This window comes from Staurois parvus, unplaced genomic scaffold, assembly GCF_062004578.1.
Source record: "Staurois parvus isolate SC_StPar_1 unplaced genomic scaffold, SC_StPar_1.0 ptg000029l, whole genome shotgun sequence".
Lineage (NCBI taxonomy): Eukaryota > Metazoa > Chordata > Amphibia > Anura > Ranidae > Staurois > Staurois parvus.
The window spans coordinates 6,039,243-6,055,019 of NW_028317825.1; the positions used below are offsets into that span (position 1 = coordinate 6,039,243).

General features: G+C 44.7%; 1 protein-coding gene across 3 annotated transcripts in view; it reads left to right on the forward strand.

The window, feature by feature from the left end:
* Positions 1 to 15,777, forward strand: part of NCBP3 (nuclear cap binding subunit 3) — a 56,350-nt gene that overhangs the window by 40,064 nt on the left and 509 nt on the right. For 2 of the 3 annotated variants that reach the window (XM_089657507.1, XM_089657525.1), the window contains 3 exons: positions 268 to 538; positions 14,192 to 14,346; positions 14,930 to 15,100. In XM_089657507.1, coding sequence (XP_089513633.1) covers positions 268 to 538; positions 14,192 to 14,346; positions 14,930 to 15,100 — 597 coding nt within the window. The remainder of the gene's footprint in view (positions 1 to 267; positions 539 to 14,191; positions 14,347 to 14,929; positions 15,101 to 15,777) is intronic. The other variant, XM_089657514.1, reaches the window with a different exon arrangement.

Consider the following 15,777-nt stretch of genomic DNA (forward strand, 5'->3'; position numbering starts at 1 on the left):
GTCTTAGCCACACACTAACTGGTTGCAGGTAAGCAACCAGTTTGTATGTGATCATAGCATGGGGTGTCCAGAGGCGTCGTCTAGTTGCACTTTTTCAACTGTCTGAATGTGGCTTAATTCTCACTCTTTCCAAAAGACAAAAAAGCAGTGGCTGAAATTGGGCTTTACCCTTTTAGAATCTGGTAATTTAGTTGGGAGTGTTATAAGAGTGAGGGGCCATTGGCCTCTGTGGTTTGCTGATGAGTTGAATATTTGCCTGATATGTAGGCCTGGTGAATGTTCCAGAGGAGCCAATAGAAGAAGAGGAGGAGGAAGAGGATATGGATGAGGATGACCGTGTAGTGGTGGAATACAGAGATGAACTGCAAGCCTTTAAAAGAGAGAGGGAGGGGGCACGGCGCTCTGCAGCCAGCGCTTCAGACTCTGATGAAATGGACTATGACTTAGAGCTGAAAATGATTTCTACACCCTCTCCGAAAAAAAGCATGAAGATGACCATGTATGCTGATGAGGTAGAGTCAAAGCTAAAGAGCATCAGGTAAGCTGCTCCATGGAAAGTGCCATTCAGTGCTTGATGGATACATAATTAAGTGATTCTAAGGGTTGTAATTTAAAAAAAAAAAAAAAAAACCTAGTATACTTGCCTGCTCTGTGCAGTGGTTTTGCTCAGGGCAGCCGCGATCCGCTTCTTTCTGGGTCCCCTGCCAGCAGTCCTGGCACCTCCCTCCAGCTGGTGCCCCCAATAGCAAGCCTCTTTCTATGGGGGCACTCGAGCAGGCTCTCTCCCAAGCCACGCTTCTGTGAATGGACATTGTCCATTCACACCCAGAGCATCGCTTGGCCCTGCCCACCGCTCTCTCATTGGCTCACTGTCTGTGATTGCTGCTGTGTGAGCCATTGAGGAGAGAGAGACTCTGGAAAGCTGTGGCTATCATAGACATCACTGGATCAAGAGGAGGCTCAGATACATATGAGGGGGGAGTTGCACCCAGAAGGTTTTGGACTTGCTACATAAAATACATTAAGGTAAAACACCTTTTTGTCTTGAGAACCACTTTAATCTTGCATAAAGAAGAAGATATGCTGTCTCGCTCTAGTCCTAAATCATCTCAAGGTCCGCAGGGAAACCAGCATTTCCGACACTGTTGATCTTTGGTCCCATTCAGCTTATACTGATTCTCCCTGCCAACATTCAGTTCACTGTAGGTTACCAGTGGAATGCGGGGACCAGGGACTTCAAAACTGACAAAAGAATGCTTTTGTTTTGTTTACTCGTTCCCAGTTAAAAAATAGACTACAACAGTGAAATTTTTTGGGAAGTTAAGCAATTGCTTATCTGTGACAAATATTTGTGAACACAGCTAAGAAATGCACTGGCACCTGGATTTACATGGTTTTGCCAACTCTGAATCAGCATTTTATTCCGGGAAGTTGAAACTCACCTTGGATCATTTTTAAAGATGGTGCTGTCTTGGAAAGGAAAGCTAACTCTAAGTTTAGTTTTGATCTTTCCTCTTAATCGTTTGAGGTCATGTTTCTCTGTTCTTGATTTTGGCTTTATTTTGATACTACTGCCTTCTGAATACTCACACCCAAACCCATAATGTATGTAAAGGTTTCAGTCCTGTCCCCCCCTTTCTTCAAGACAGTACATAGTAAGTTCATGCAGTCTCTCCTGACATGTTTTACCCCCCAGAACTTTCACCATTGTGAATATTGTTGGAGATAGGATTTTTTTTTTCCCTCTACACTCCCAGAGCTCTGTGTAGCATTATTTTTCTTCTAAAGCATTAAAACATAGGAAAAATATATACTGTAACTATTTGTAGTACATATTTAAAGCCTAAAGTTTGATATGCTTGTATTTTGATTACATGATCTACTTTCCTATCTATTTACTAATGCTAGCAGCATAAGGATTGAAAACACTTTAATTCTTTTTCTCTGTAAACTTACAATTTATGGCAGTATTTCTTCTTTCAGAAGATCAGTGGAGTCTCCTTGCTTCTTTCACCCCATGCTGTCTAGGGTTAAATTTAGGGATCGTGTACCCCACATTTATTCTGTAAAAGTTCCATCCAAATTTCTTGTGTATAATTCTAATTCAAAAAATATACTTTGTATATTTATCTTTATTTTTGGCTTTTAATTGGCTTTCAGTATTTTTAGGGCAAATAATGAATTGAGGATACAGTCTAGTAAACCGTATCATGGGCTATTCCCACAATCCAAATCTGGTGCTGTCATAGGTCTTTTAGTGGATATACAGTAGTTACTAGACCACCTTTTGCAGCAGTGTTGAATTAGAGGAGCATCGGAACCATCAGCACCATCTGAAAGCTAAACTCCAGAAAACGTAAACATTTTCCTTTTGTAGTGCTGCTGTGCCCGCATTCAAGTGCTATCTGCTCATTTCTTTCTAGGGGATTTGGAAAAGTAGATTTACTTACCTGCTCTTCCACTCCTGCAGGCTCTTCCATTCTTCTAGACCAGTCCCTGCAGCCTCTTATTCCCCATCCAAAGTCCAGTGCCAGAGTATGGGGAGGGGGGATACACCACTTTCCAGAGGAGCAGTGGATTGAGTAGTTAAAATTGCTTTTACTGTCTCCTAGACGAAAGAAGGTGACCCCTGCAGTGCCGGTAAAGTTTCACTAGGAGGGAGAGGTTTCAGGTTTAGCACTGGTATGATGCAATGTGGCCAGCAGATGTCACTGTTGCACTTGATGGATGTAGTGAGTTTGGTTTTATGCTAAGTATGAGTTGAAAGTCTTTAGACATTGCCTCCTGGGAAACCTATCCACATATAAAGGGAGGAAAAACTTTTGTCAATCACCTTACCATTGCAAGAGTTTTATCAATAATCCCATCCACCAGAGATTTTATATTATTACAAGGGAGGGGTCCTCAAACTGCGGCCCGCCGAGGACATTTCTCCGGCCCGTCGGCAGGGGCGTATTTGCCGCGAGGAAGGGACACTAAGTACAGGGACAGGCAGGGGGCTGCTGTATCTTACCTGGCTCCGTGTCCCAGTCCCACAACGATCCAGTCCAGGAAGTGCTGCTTTTTCATTCACTCCGGCCACTACCTCAGTTGATGTTTGCGCTGCCGCTTGGCTCCGCCTCCTCACCGGTGATTGGGCGCCAGCTCAGGAAAGGCACACAGGCAGCCAATCACCTGCGAGGAGGCGGAGCCGAGCGGCCCCGTGAACATCGAGTGAGGGAGAGGCCAGAGTGAAGGACAGCTGACGGGTAAGTGTGCCGTGCAGATGGTGCTGCTGCAACCAGGTATACTGGCTGCAGCAGCACCATGCTGGAACAGGTGTCATTGACAAGTGTCATTGGTGTCAGTGAGAGGAATAGTGCCCCATCATTGGTGTCACTGATACTAATGATGGGGCATTATTCCTCCCACTGACACCAATGATGGGGCACTATTCCTCCCCCCACTGACACCAACGATGGGGCACTATTCTTCCCCCCCACTGACACCAACGATGGGGCACTATTCCTCCCCCCCACTGACACCAACGATGGGGCACTATTCCTCCCCCCCACTGACACCAACGATGGGGCACTATTCCTCCCCCCCACTGACACCAACGATGGGGCACTATTCCTCCCCCCCACTGACACCAACGATGGGGCACTATTCTTCCCCCCCACTGACACCAACGATGGGGCACTATTCCTCCCCCCCACTGACACCAACGATGGGGCACTATTCCTCCCCCCCACTGACACCAACGATGGGGCACTATTCCTCCCCCCCACTGACACCAACGATGGGGCACTATTCCTCCCCCCCACTGACACCAACGATGGGGCACTATTCCTCCCCCCCACTGACACCAACGATGGGGCACTATTCCTCCCCCCCACTGAGACCAACGATGGGGCACTATTCCTCCCCCCCACTGACACCAACGATGGGGCACTATTCCTCCCCCCCACTGACACCAACGATGGGGCACTATTCCTCCCCCCCACTGACACCAACGATGGGGCACTATTCCTCCCCCCCACTGACACCAACGATGGGGCACTATTCCTCCCCCCCCACTGACACCAACGATGGGGCACTATTCCTCCCCCCCCCACTGACACCAACGATGGGGCACTATTCCTCCCCCCCCACTGACACCAACGATGGGGCACTATTCCTCCCCCCCCACTGACACCAACGATGGGGCACTATTCCTCCCCCCCCACTGACACCAACGATGGGGCACTATTCCTCCCCCCCCACTGACACCAACGATGGGGCACTATTCCTCCCCCCCCACTGACACCAACGATGGGGCACTATTCCTCCCCCCCCACTGACACCAACGATGGGGCACTATTCCTCCCCCCCCACTGACACCAACGATGGGGCACTATTCCTCCCCCCCCACTGACACCAACGATGGGGCACTATTCCTCCCCCCCCACTGACACCAACGATGGGGCACTATTCCTCCCCCCCCACTGACACCAACGATGGAACACTATTCCTTCCCCCACTGACACCAACGATGGGGTACTATCCCCCCCCACTGACACCAATGACGGGGCACTATTCCCCCCCACTGACACCAATGACGTACTATTCCTCCCACTGACACCAATGACGTACTATTCCTCCCACTGACACCAAAGATGGGGCACTATTCTTCCCACTGACACCAATGATGGGACACTATTCCTCCCACTGACACCAATGATGGGACACTATTCCTCCCACTGACACCAATGATGGGACACTATTCCTCCCACTGACACCAATGATGGACACTATTCCTCCCACTGACACCAATGTTGGGACACTATCCCCTTCTTCCACTGACACCAATGACAGGGCACTATTCCCCCCCCCCCCCCCACACTGACACCACCGATGGGGCACTATTCCTCCCCCCGCTGACACCAACAATGGGGCACTATTCCTCCCACTGACACCAACGATGGGGCACTATTCCTCCTACTGACACCAATGATGGGGCACGATTCTTCCCACTGACACCAATGATGGGGCACGATTCTTCCCACTGACACCAATGATGGGGCACTATTCCTCCCACTGACACCAATGATGGGGCACGGTTCTTTCCACTGACACCAATGATGGGGCACGGTTCTTTCCACTGACACCAATGATGGGGCACGGTTCTTTCCACTGACACCAATGATGGGGCACGGTTCTTTCCACTGACACCAATGATGGGGCACGGTTCTTTCCACTGACACCAATGATGGGGCACGGTTCTTTCCACTGACACCAATGATGGGGCACGGTTCTTTCCACTGACACCAATGATGGGGCACGGTTCTTTCCACTGACACCAATGATGGGGCACGGTTCTTTCCACTGACACCAATGATGGGGCACGGTTCTTTCCACTGACACCAATGATGGGGCACGGTTCTTTCCACTGACACCAATGATGGGGCACGGTTCTTTCCACTGACACCAATGATGGGGCACGGTTCTTTCCACTGACACCAATGATGGGGCACGGTTCTTTCCACTGACACCAATGATGGGGCACGGTTCTTTCCACTGACACCAATGATGGGGCACGGTTCTTTCCACTGACACCAATGATGGGGCACGGTTCTTTCCACTGACACCAATGATGGGGCACGGTTCTTTCCACTGACACCAATGATGGGGCACGGTTCTTTCCACTGACACCAATGATGGGGCACGGTTCTTTCCACTGACACCAATGATGGGGCACGGTTCTTCCCACTGACACCAATGATGGGGCACGATTCCTCCTACTTACACCAATGATGAGGCACTATTCTTCCCACTGACACCAATGATGGGGCACTATTTCGCTCCATAAGACACACTTGGGGGGAAATGGTCTGTGCATCTTATGGAGCGGCCGGTCCAGTATTCCCGCCGCCGTTGTTTGTCCGTAGTCTCATCTCCTGTACTGTGTCTGCATTTGTGCATTTTTTTTTTTTTAAACTATAGTCCAGCCCTCCAACGGTCTGAGGGACAATGAACTGGCCCCCTGTTTAAAAAGTTTGAGGACCCCTGTTATAAGGGCTTTGAAGATCTACAACATTGACCTGCAAACAGAGGTTTGACCTTCAGTACTGTGCATAGATATCAATGTTCTGCTTCAGGAAATACCGTTTGATGCTTTAAAAACATATTGGGCAAGATATTCACCTAAAGCTGATCTTAGATTAAAAAAACAACATACAGTATTTTCTGGCATATAAGACTACTTTTTATACTTAAAAATATACCCCAAACATTGGGGGTCGTCTTATACGCGGGGTATAAAATGTGAACCTTGAGTTTGTTTGGGTCAAGCTGGCTGGATGTGTGGTAATACTGTACATACAGTATACCGTGCTGAGCCAAGCTGGCTCAAAACAAATGTCCCTATGACAGATTAATCTGTCAGCCCGCTGGATGTGCGGTATATACAGTATACTGCGCTGAGCCAAGCGGTTTCAAAACGTACCGGTACGTCCCTACTGTAATCAGCCCGCTGGATGCGTGTATGTACGGTAGCTGCAGCTACATACAGTATACACTGGGCCAATCACGGCGAGCGATGTATTCTACTAATGAATACAAAGCCTGCTCGGGTGGGCTGATGATGTCACAACCTCAGCAAATACGGTAAATTAATGTGGCTCCGAATTTATTAATATGTCCTTTTTTTTTTTAATCCATGCAGTTGTAGGTATTTGAATTTGACCTGATATCAGCCTTTTGCAGTTCACTGCACTGCAGAGCTCCATCTGGCAGAGGGGGAGCAGCACAAGGAGCCAGTCATTTGGGCTCATGTTCTAACAAGCACATGATAGGAGTGACAAATAGAGGGGCTGATCAATTTGCTGATTTTCCTTCTCGAACAGTGACAACACCTAGTTGTATTAACTGCAATAAAGAAAAGTCTGGTTATCAGTCTGATTCTGCTGTCTGGCAGGACTATATCAGGAATGAATGGAATATATATCCTTTGTTTGTGAAAGGGTATGTGAACCATATTTAAATCTAAGAACATAATATTGCCTCTTACCAGTCCTTGCGTGTGGTTGCTGCATAGATTTTCACGTTTCAGACTTTCATGCTTCAGGAGTTCAGTTTTCATGGTTTATTAAAGCTAAATAGCAACATAATTCACTGCAGCTTGGCCAAGGATCCAGCACAGAAGGACACATGTAGAAGTCCTTTATCATATCAGGAAAGGACAATGTGGTTCCAGATAAAATATAGTTCTGTGGATAACTAATTACTGAGTAGTGCCTTCTGCCCTTCTAATTGCCTGACTGGCTGCTTCCTGTGCATTGCCTGCATTCTGCTGAATTGTTGCAATAAATGTTTCATGCTTAAAAGTTCACCTTTTAAAAAAAAAAAATAATAATAATAAATGTACTTCTTTTTTTCAAGTAAAAAATGCACATTTACAATTTTTATTTCTTAGGAGCCTGTTAAGCATTGCATCTGCAATCAGCAGATCGCAGGTGCAATGTCAGGCTCTTGCAGGCTGTCAGCACATTGTCTGTCCGTACCACTGATACGGGCAGACAGTTACTGTAGTCCAGGAAGTTCCATGGACTAGGAGAGTGCTCACCAGTACCCTCAACAGCTTATTGTGAACTACAAGCTGTGAACCGCAAAGGCTGACTGTACTTGTAGGCATTCACTGACAGAACTCCGTGAATGAATGATGTGAGTGTGTGGGCGGAGCCCCACGCGGCCGCAGTCTTTTCAAATTGTGACAGTGGATGTGAGGAGAGATTCCCAGCCTGCTGTCACAGGGAGGGGGTAAATTGGGGGGAAGAGATGCAGGAGTAGGAACATGTTACATGTTCCCCCCCCCCCCCCCCCCCCGCCCTAAAAATGGGTGGCACATAAAACATGTTCCCAGAGGTGGACTTATTCTTTAAAAAATAGTAGAGGGGAGTACTACATGCACAGTTTATTTGTTGCATTTCTCTAAAAAACCGAAATGCATAACCAGATTACCAGAAACTTACTTGTACAATAATCTGGGTGTTTTCTATTGTACATTTTATTTAGTACAAATGCAGGTAACTGGGACTTTCAAATTATGTTCTTTTAGCAGGCTGACAAGCAGACAATGTGAAAACCGAACAAAAATCTTAAATCGTTCATTTTTTGCATCATTAGTGTGCTAGCTGTGACACACAATTTTTATGTCACAATTTAAAGTGCCTAATCCAACATGGATTTTTATTAGAAATCCGAAACAATTAATGGCACATTCATATGAGCTATTTTCGTTTTTCACTCAACAAAACTTTCAGATTTCGACATCGTCTGTGGCCTGCCTTAGAAAAACATATCTCCACTCAAAACTGTCCTTATCAAGTATTCACTTCCCCAGGGAGTTTGCAAGCCTATTGTGAGCCTATCTTAAATTTGTAAAAGCACACTAGTACTCACTGTCAACCCATAAACTGATCTAATTTCACAAATAGGTTCACAATTCCATATTATTTCTAGGAAAGAACAGAATAACCTGAATGAGCCATCAGGATAATTTATTATCGTTATCAACACAAATGATTTCAGTAGACCAGAAAAGAAGAAAAAACTGACCTTCTCTTGTATAGAGAACATAATATGACTCCAAGCAGTATCTCAACACTGAGCAACCACATACATTGAAGGAAATAAGTATTTGATCTCCTGCTGATTTTGAATGTTTGCCCACTCACAAAGAAATGATCAGTCTAAAAATCGAATGGTAGGTGTATTGTAACACTGAGAGACAGAATAGCAACAAAAAATTCAAAAGAAATGCATGCCTAACAAATTATGCACTGATTTGCATGTTCATGAGTGAAATAAGTATTTGATCCCCTATCATTCAGCAGGATTTCTGGCTACCAGGTGTCTTTCATACAGGTAACAAGCTGAGATTAGAAGCAGTCTCTTAAAGGGAGTGCTGCTAATCTCCTTTTGTATAAAAGACACCTGTCCACAGGAGCAATCAAACAATCAGATTCCAAACTCTCCACCATACCAAAGAGCTGTCCAAGGATGTCAGGGACAAGATTGTAGACCTACACAAGGCTGGACTGGGCTACCAAACTATCGCCAAGCAGCTTGGTGAGAAGGTGAAAACAGTTGGTGCAATCATTTGCAAATGGAAGAAACACAAAACAACTGTCAGTCTCCCTAGGTCTGGTGCACCATGCAAGATCTCACCTCATGGAGTGTCAATGATCATGAGAACAGTGAGGAATCATCCCAGAACTACACGTGAGGATCTTGTCAATGATCTCCAGGCAGCTGGGACCACAGTGACCAAGAAAACAATTGGTAACACATTACACCGACAAGGATTGAAATCCTGCGGTGCCTGCAAGGTCCCTCTGCTCAAGAAAGCACATGTCCAGGCCCATCTGAAGTTTGCCACTTAACATCTGAATGATGCAGAGCAGGACTGGTTGAAAGTGTTGTGGTCAGATGAGACCAAAGTGGATCTCTTTGGCATCAACTCAACTCGCCGTGTTTGGAGGAGGAGGAATGCTGCCTATGACCCCAAGAACACCATCCCAACTGTCAAACATGGTGGTGGAAATATTTTGCTTTTTCTGCTAAGGGGACAGGACAACTGCACCGCATCAAAGGGATAATGGACGGGGCAATGTACCGTCAAATCTTGGGTGAGAACCTTCTTCCCTCAGCCAGGGCATTGAAAATGGGTCGTGGATGGGTGTTCCAGCATGACAATGACCCAAAACACACGGCCAGGGCAACAAAGGAGTGGCTCAAGAAGAAGCACATTAAGGTCCTGGAGTAGCCTAGCCAGTCTCCAGACCTTAATCCGATTGAAAATCTGTGGAGGGAGCTGAAAGTTCAAGTTGCCAAATGTCAGCCACCAAACCTTAATGACTTGGAGAGGATCTGCCAAGAGGAGTGGGCCAAAATCCCTCCTGAGATGTGTGCAAACCTGGTGGCCAACTACAGGAAATGTCTGACCTCTGTGATTGCAAATCCCTTTGCCACCAAGTACTAAGTCATGTTTTGTGAAGGGGATCAAATACTTATTTCCCTCATGAACATGCAAATCGATGCATCATTTGTTAGACATGCATTTCTTTTGAATTTTTTGTTATTCTGTCTCTGTGTTACAATACACCTACCATTTGATTTTTAGACTGATCATTTCTTTGTGAGTGGGCAAACATGCAAAATCAGCAGGAGATCAAATACTTATTTCCTTCACTGTATAACTGCAACTTGTGTGACCTTATCTATGTCAAAGTAAAGCTGCTGATGAGCTAGAATCACACATGTGGTAATTGGACCAATTAGGTTCATTCTTACCTGAGAATTGTGTAGCTGGAAGACACTCAACAAACAAAATCCCATTCATTTCAATGACCTTTGTTCACTTCTGAGTGTGGACAAGAGTCCATTGAAATGAATGGGATTTTGCTTTGAGCTACAATACACTCAGGTGTGAATGCAGACTTAGTTTTGGCAGTATTTAAAGTTTTCTAAGAAAGCGCCTGCTGCATTCTGCATCTTTGATGTGCTTTCAGAAAATGCGCAGTCTAATAGAACTCATTTAGAACCCCATGTAAAGCTTGGATACAGTCAAGCTGCAGCCAGACTGCAGTGCACTGTTGTGATCCTGCTCCAGAATGTACTTTCTGTGAATTTATTCTAAGCAGTTCCCAAAGGAAGGATATTCACTAAGCAACAGCCAGTCACTGGAATCAGTCAGATTAGCCATTGCAGGTTTGTTTATTTGTGGTGCTTGTGGGTTTTTTTTTGTTTTTTTAAAGAAGTATAAAAAAATATACTGCAGCGCTTTTCGCCTGCTGTAGATGAAGTAGAGAGACAAACACTGCAGGTTTTAGCTGTCCCTCCCACAGACACTGCTTACTATAAAACAAAGTTAGCAATTTGAAGTTCTTATAGTCCCCAATCCCAATTAAACCTGCTATGGAAGTTTGAATGGCATCTACACAGAACATGATTCAGGTAGTTCACTTCTTGTATAGCTCTTGGTTGCATGTGAGCTGAGAGCAGGGAAATACAGAGAACTTACTCCCTCCTTACAGGCCAGCCTCACCGCTGGCTATCCCCGCTTCAGTCGATCCTGAATACGGCTGCCAGACTCATTCACCTTTCCAACCGCTCCATTTCCGCCACCCCCCTCTGCCAATCTTTCCACTGGCTTCCGATTGGTAACGGAGCAAATTTAAAATCCTAACACTGACGTACAAAGCCGTCCACCATACTGCCCTGAACTACATCACTGACCTAATATCCAAGTACCGCCCAGCACGCACACTCCGCTCCTCACAAGACCTCCTTCTCTCTAGTTCCCTGGTCTCCTCCTCCCATGCCCGCCTCCAGGACTTCTCCAGGGTATCACCCATCCTCTGGAACTCCCTGCCCCAACCCATCAGATTATCACCTACTCTCCTCTCCTTTAGGTGCACCCTGAAAACCCACCTCTTCAGGGAAGCCTACCCCACCCCCTGCTAACTTGCCAACCTCTTCCACTCTTCCTACCACCCCATCCCCCACAGCTATCTCCTCCTGTGCCACCATCCCCTCCCTCCTAGATTGTAAGCTCGAAAGAGCAGGGCCCCTCGATCCCCCCATGTTTTGCATTGTATTGTTGTTGTTCTGTCCCATGTTCTGTCCCCCTTTGTAATGTACAATGCTGAGCAAACTATTGGCGCTTTATAAATACTGTATTATAATAATAATAATAATAATAACTTTGGTATGATAAATTGTGTAAACTTTCTGACACTGCTTCACTGTATGCTGGTCATCATTAGTAGCTCACTGGTTGCAACTGCAGTGCCCTGTCAATCCAAAATGTTAATAAGCCTTAAACCTGAATATTTAAGAAAGTAAAAGTGAGGTTTTGGCTTTCTTAGGAGAATATCTGTGTGCACAATTATTGGGCAACTATTAGTGTGCAGAATTATTATGCAACTAAATGAAAATAATCCCTTCTCACTTGTGTTTCATCTGTTAAAGTGAGAATAATAACTCAAAATTTACAAATAAACATTTCTGTTATTACCAAAAGAAAAAAAAAAATCAGTTACCATTATAGCCACTTTTCTTTTCAATAAGTCATAAGCCTTCCATTCATGGAGTCTGTCAGTTTCTTGATCTGTTGACAATCAACGTTTTGTGCAGCAGCAACCACAGCCTCTCAGGCACTCTTCAGAGAGGTGTACTGTTTTCCTTCACCATAAATCTCCCATTTAAGAAGGGCCCATAAGTTCTCAATAGGGTTTAGGTCAGGTGAGGAATTGATTCATCTCATTATTCCTTCACTTTTAAGGCCTTTACTGGCTAGCCACACAGTGGAGTACTTCGATGCATGTGATGGAGCATTGTCCTTCATAAATATCATGGTCTTCTTGAAAGATAGACTTTTTCCTGTACCACTGCTTGAAGAAAGTGTCTTCTAAAAACTGGCAGTAGGTTTGGGAGTGGATTTTGAGTCCATCGTTAACCCGAAAAGATCCAACTAGCTTATCTTTAATAATACCAGCCCATACCAGTACTCCACCTCAACCTTGCTGGCATCTGGGTCAAAGTTGAGCTCTGTGCCTGTTACTGATCCAGGCATGGGTCCGTCCGTCAAGAGTCACACTCATCTCATTGGTTCATAGAACCATTGAAAAAATTGTCTTTAGATATTTCTTGGCCCAGTCTTGATATTTCAACTTGTGTGTCCTGTTCAGTGGTGGTGGGGTTTAAGCCGTCCTTACCATGGCTATGTCTCTGATCACCGAACACCTTGTACTTCTGGGAACTCCAGGTAGGTTGCAATTCTGGGATATGACAGCACTGGAGGATGATGGGTTCCTGGTAGCTGCACGTTTGATTCTTCTCAAATCCTTGCCAGTTTATTTGCGTTTTATTTTTCATCAACACATTTCTTGGGATCCTGTTGACCATTTGCAACAAAACATTTGCTGGTTCTGTGATCACTGTGATTACAATTTTTGACTTTTCAGTCAGTTAAATTTTTTTTTGGCCCAATTTGCCTGAGCAAAAAAAGCTGCCTAATAATTATGCACACCTTGGTATAGGGTATTGATCTCCATAGGCCACACCATTATTATTATCAATACACAAATACACATCACCTGATATTCTTAAATCCAATAAGCATTTAAGCATACAGCTTGGAGTTGGACAACATGCATAAAATGATGATTTGATCAAAATACTCACTTGCCTAATAATTGTGCACGCATTTATGTATGAGGGTGCAAGATCTCTAAAGTCTACTTTTTTTTCCCCCATATCTGAACACAGCTGTATGTTGTGCTATGGGCCTGTAATTTTAAAACTGCACTCAGCTTTGTAAAACAAAAAGAATAGGAAAATCTGCCTCCACAGTCCTGTGTATGGACCGGTTCTACTAACATTTACAAGCATACAGTATTTTACACATGCAGATAACTGGGACTTTCACAGTGACTTTTTGAAAAACACAATTCCATATTCTGTCAAGAATAGAACAGAATAACCCAATCAAATGATCAGGATGATGTATGAATGTTACCAGCACAAATGGTGATAGTAGGCCAGAAAAGAGACAAAAATTGCCCTGATATTGTAAGGGGACTTTATTATGAACCAAGAAGAATAATCTTAGCTGCGTAAAACAAAAAATAGGAAGATCTGCCTTCACAGTCCTGCGTATGGACCATATTTAGTGCTCTAGATTTTTGTGCTAACATTTACATGCATACAGGGTTTATCGTGAATGTACACTTTTGGCCCTGAATACCATGCAGGGAAGGCGGCTTATGTTCCTAACATCCCAAGGATCCTACACAGCAGGATCTGCCTGCATCCTAGCAACCAAGGACAGCAGGGGTCACCAGCATCCTAGCAACCAGTAGTAAATTTGTGCTGTACACCTGTAATGATTAGCACAAACATTACATGTATACAGTGTACTGACAAGATTATACCTTGGATCTTGCTGCCAGCAAGATCCTAGGTAAAATCATATGTCTGTGTTCATGCACCCTTAGGAAGTGTAATACTGGAAGTAAACAATGCTATTCATATTCAGAATTACTTTGACAAACAGCAGGGTTACCATAGAGCTCATTATAGTTTGATCAGGTACCAGAGTATTGTCCTGTAGGGTAGTTTGGGCCACCATAACCTGTAAGTACTCAAATATCTGCTTGTTTTCTAGGAATTCAATGAGATCTGACTCTGGAAGCAATGTGAAAAACCGTATTGGTAGTAAATCCCATTCTGAGAAGCCTGCAGATATCCGACTGTTACTTGAGGAGAAGAGGCAGAGTACAGCAAGCAGACAGACTGGAACTGGAACTGGAACAAAATCTGGTATCATGAAAAATAGTGTTTTTAATAGGACTTTGGTGTAAATGTTTAGATTTTGTCTAGTATTACAACTGAATAGGCATACAGCTAAATACCCAGTTGAATCCTACTGTATATGGTTACTATTTAAACTGTCTTGCCTGACAAAATATTTATACTTCTGTTCAGCCACTTGTGTGATCTAGGCAGAGCTGCTAGACATCATGGATAATGCAGCTTGATTACCAGTCCTCTCCAGCCTGGAAACAGCAATAGACTGAAAAGGTCCTCTTCCCCTTCTGTAAGCACATTCATGAAGGGATACTACCAACACTATGCAAAGCAGTAGAACGCTGACTGACTTGGAGTGCTGCCCCTTCCTCACCCATTTTAAGTCCTGCTGTTCAGGGGTTTAAAAGTGGTTGATATAAAAGGCTAAGTCCACCCTTTATTAAGTTTTAGGGTGGGAAATAGAGGTTGCCATGACTAGGACTTCCCAGTTGACACAACACTCACAGAATAAATGGAATAGAAATTAAAAGCATGTCTTATGAAAGCATTAGAATAAATTTTTATGGCTTAATAACAGCTTTACTTTTTTATGCAGATGTGCGGAAAAGGCTTGGAAAGAGACAGCATTCACCAGAAATACGAAAAGTGTTGAGCCACATTCCTACACCTCGCAGAGAACCAGTGTCTGATGTGCATAGTCGGCTGGGTTTGCCAAAACAATTGGAAGGAAAAGGTCTTTATTCTGACAGCAAGGAAAAGAAAACAGGTCAGTTGCACATTGACAGAATATAGACTGTCTCCAAAGATTGAACCTGACACCTGCACAGTGCTGTCACATATGAGCCTTGTAATCATAACTGAATTAGTTGTAAAGGCTTAAGCTTTTTACCTTAATGCATTCTATGCATTAAGGTAAAAAACACACTTGTGCCTGGGATTCCCCCTGCGACCCCCCCCCCCCCTCTTATACTTAAGCCCCAACGTGATTCAGCGCTGTGCACGAAAACAGTGCCTCTCCCTGCTCTGTCCCTCCTCACTGAGCAGATCGATAGACGCAGGGGCCATTGGCTCCTGTTTCGATCAGTCAAACTCTGTGATAAGGGTGCAGGGGTGTACCACGCTGTCTGTGTCTATGGAAGCAGACAGCGGGGCTTATGAGCAAGCCCACACAAGTGCCCCCCATAGAAAACTGCTTTCTGTGGGGGCACTAGATCAAGTGGAGTGCCGGTGGGGGACACGTGAAGAGGAAGCTCGGGGCTGCTCTGTGCAAAACCATTGCAGGCAAGTATATTATTTTAATCAAAAGGCACACATCGGGTATTTTTGTTGAAATTAATGGTCTGTCAACAGAGTCTCTAATCCTACCAGTGGTGGTGTTTTTTGACTTGTGTAGTTTCATAAGAAGTGAGCCTAATCAAACTATGCAAGACATAGTGAAAAGTT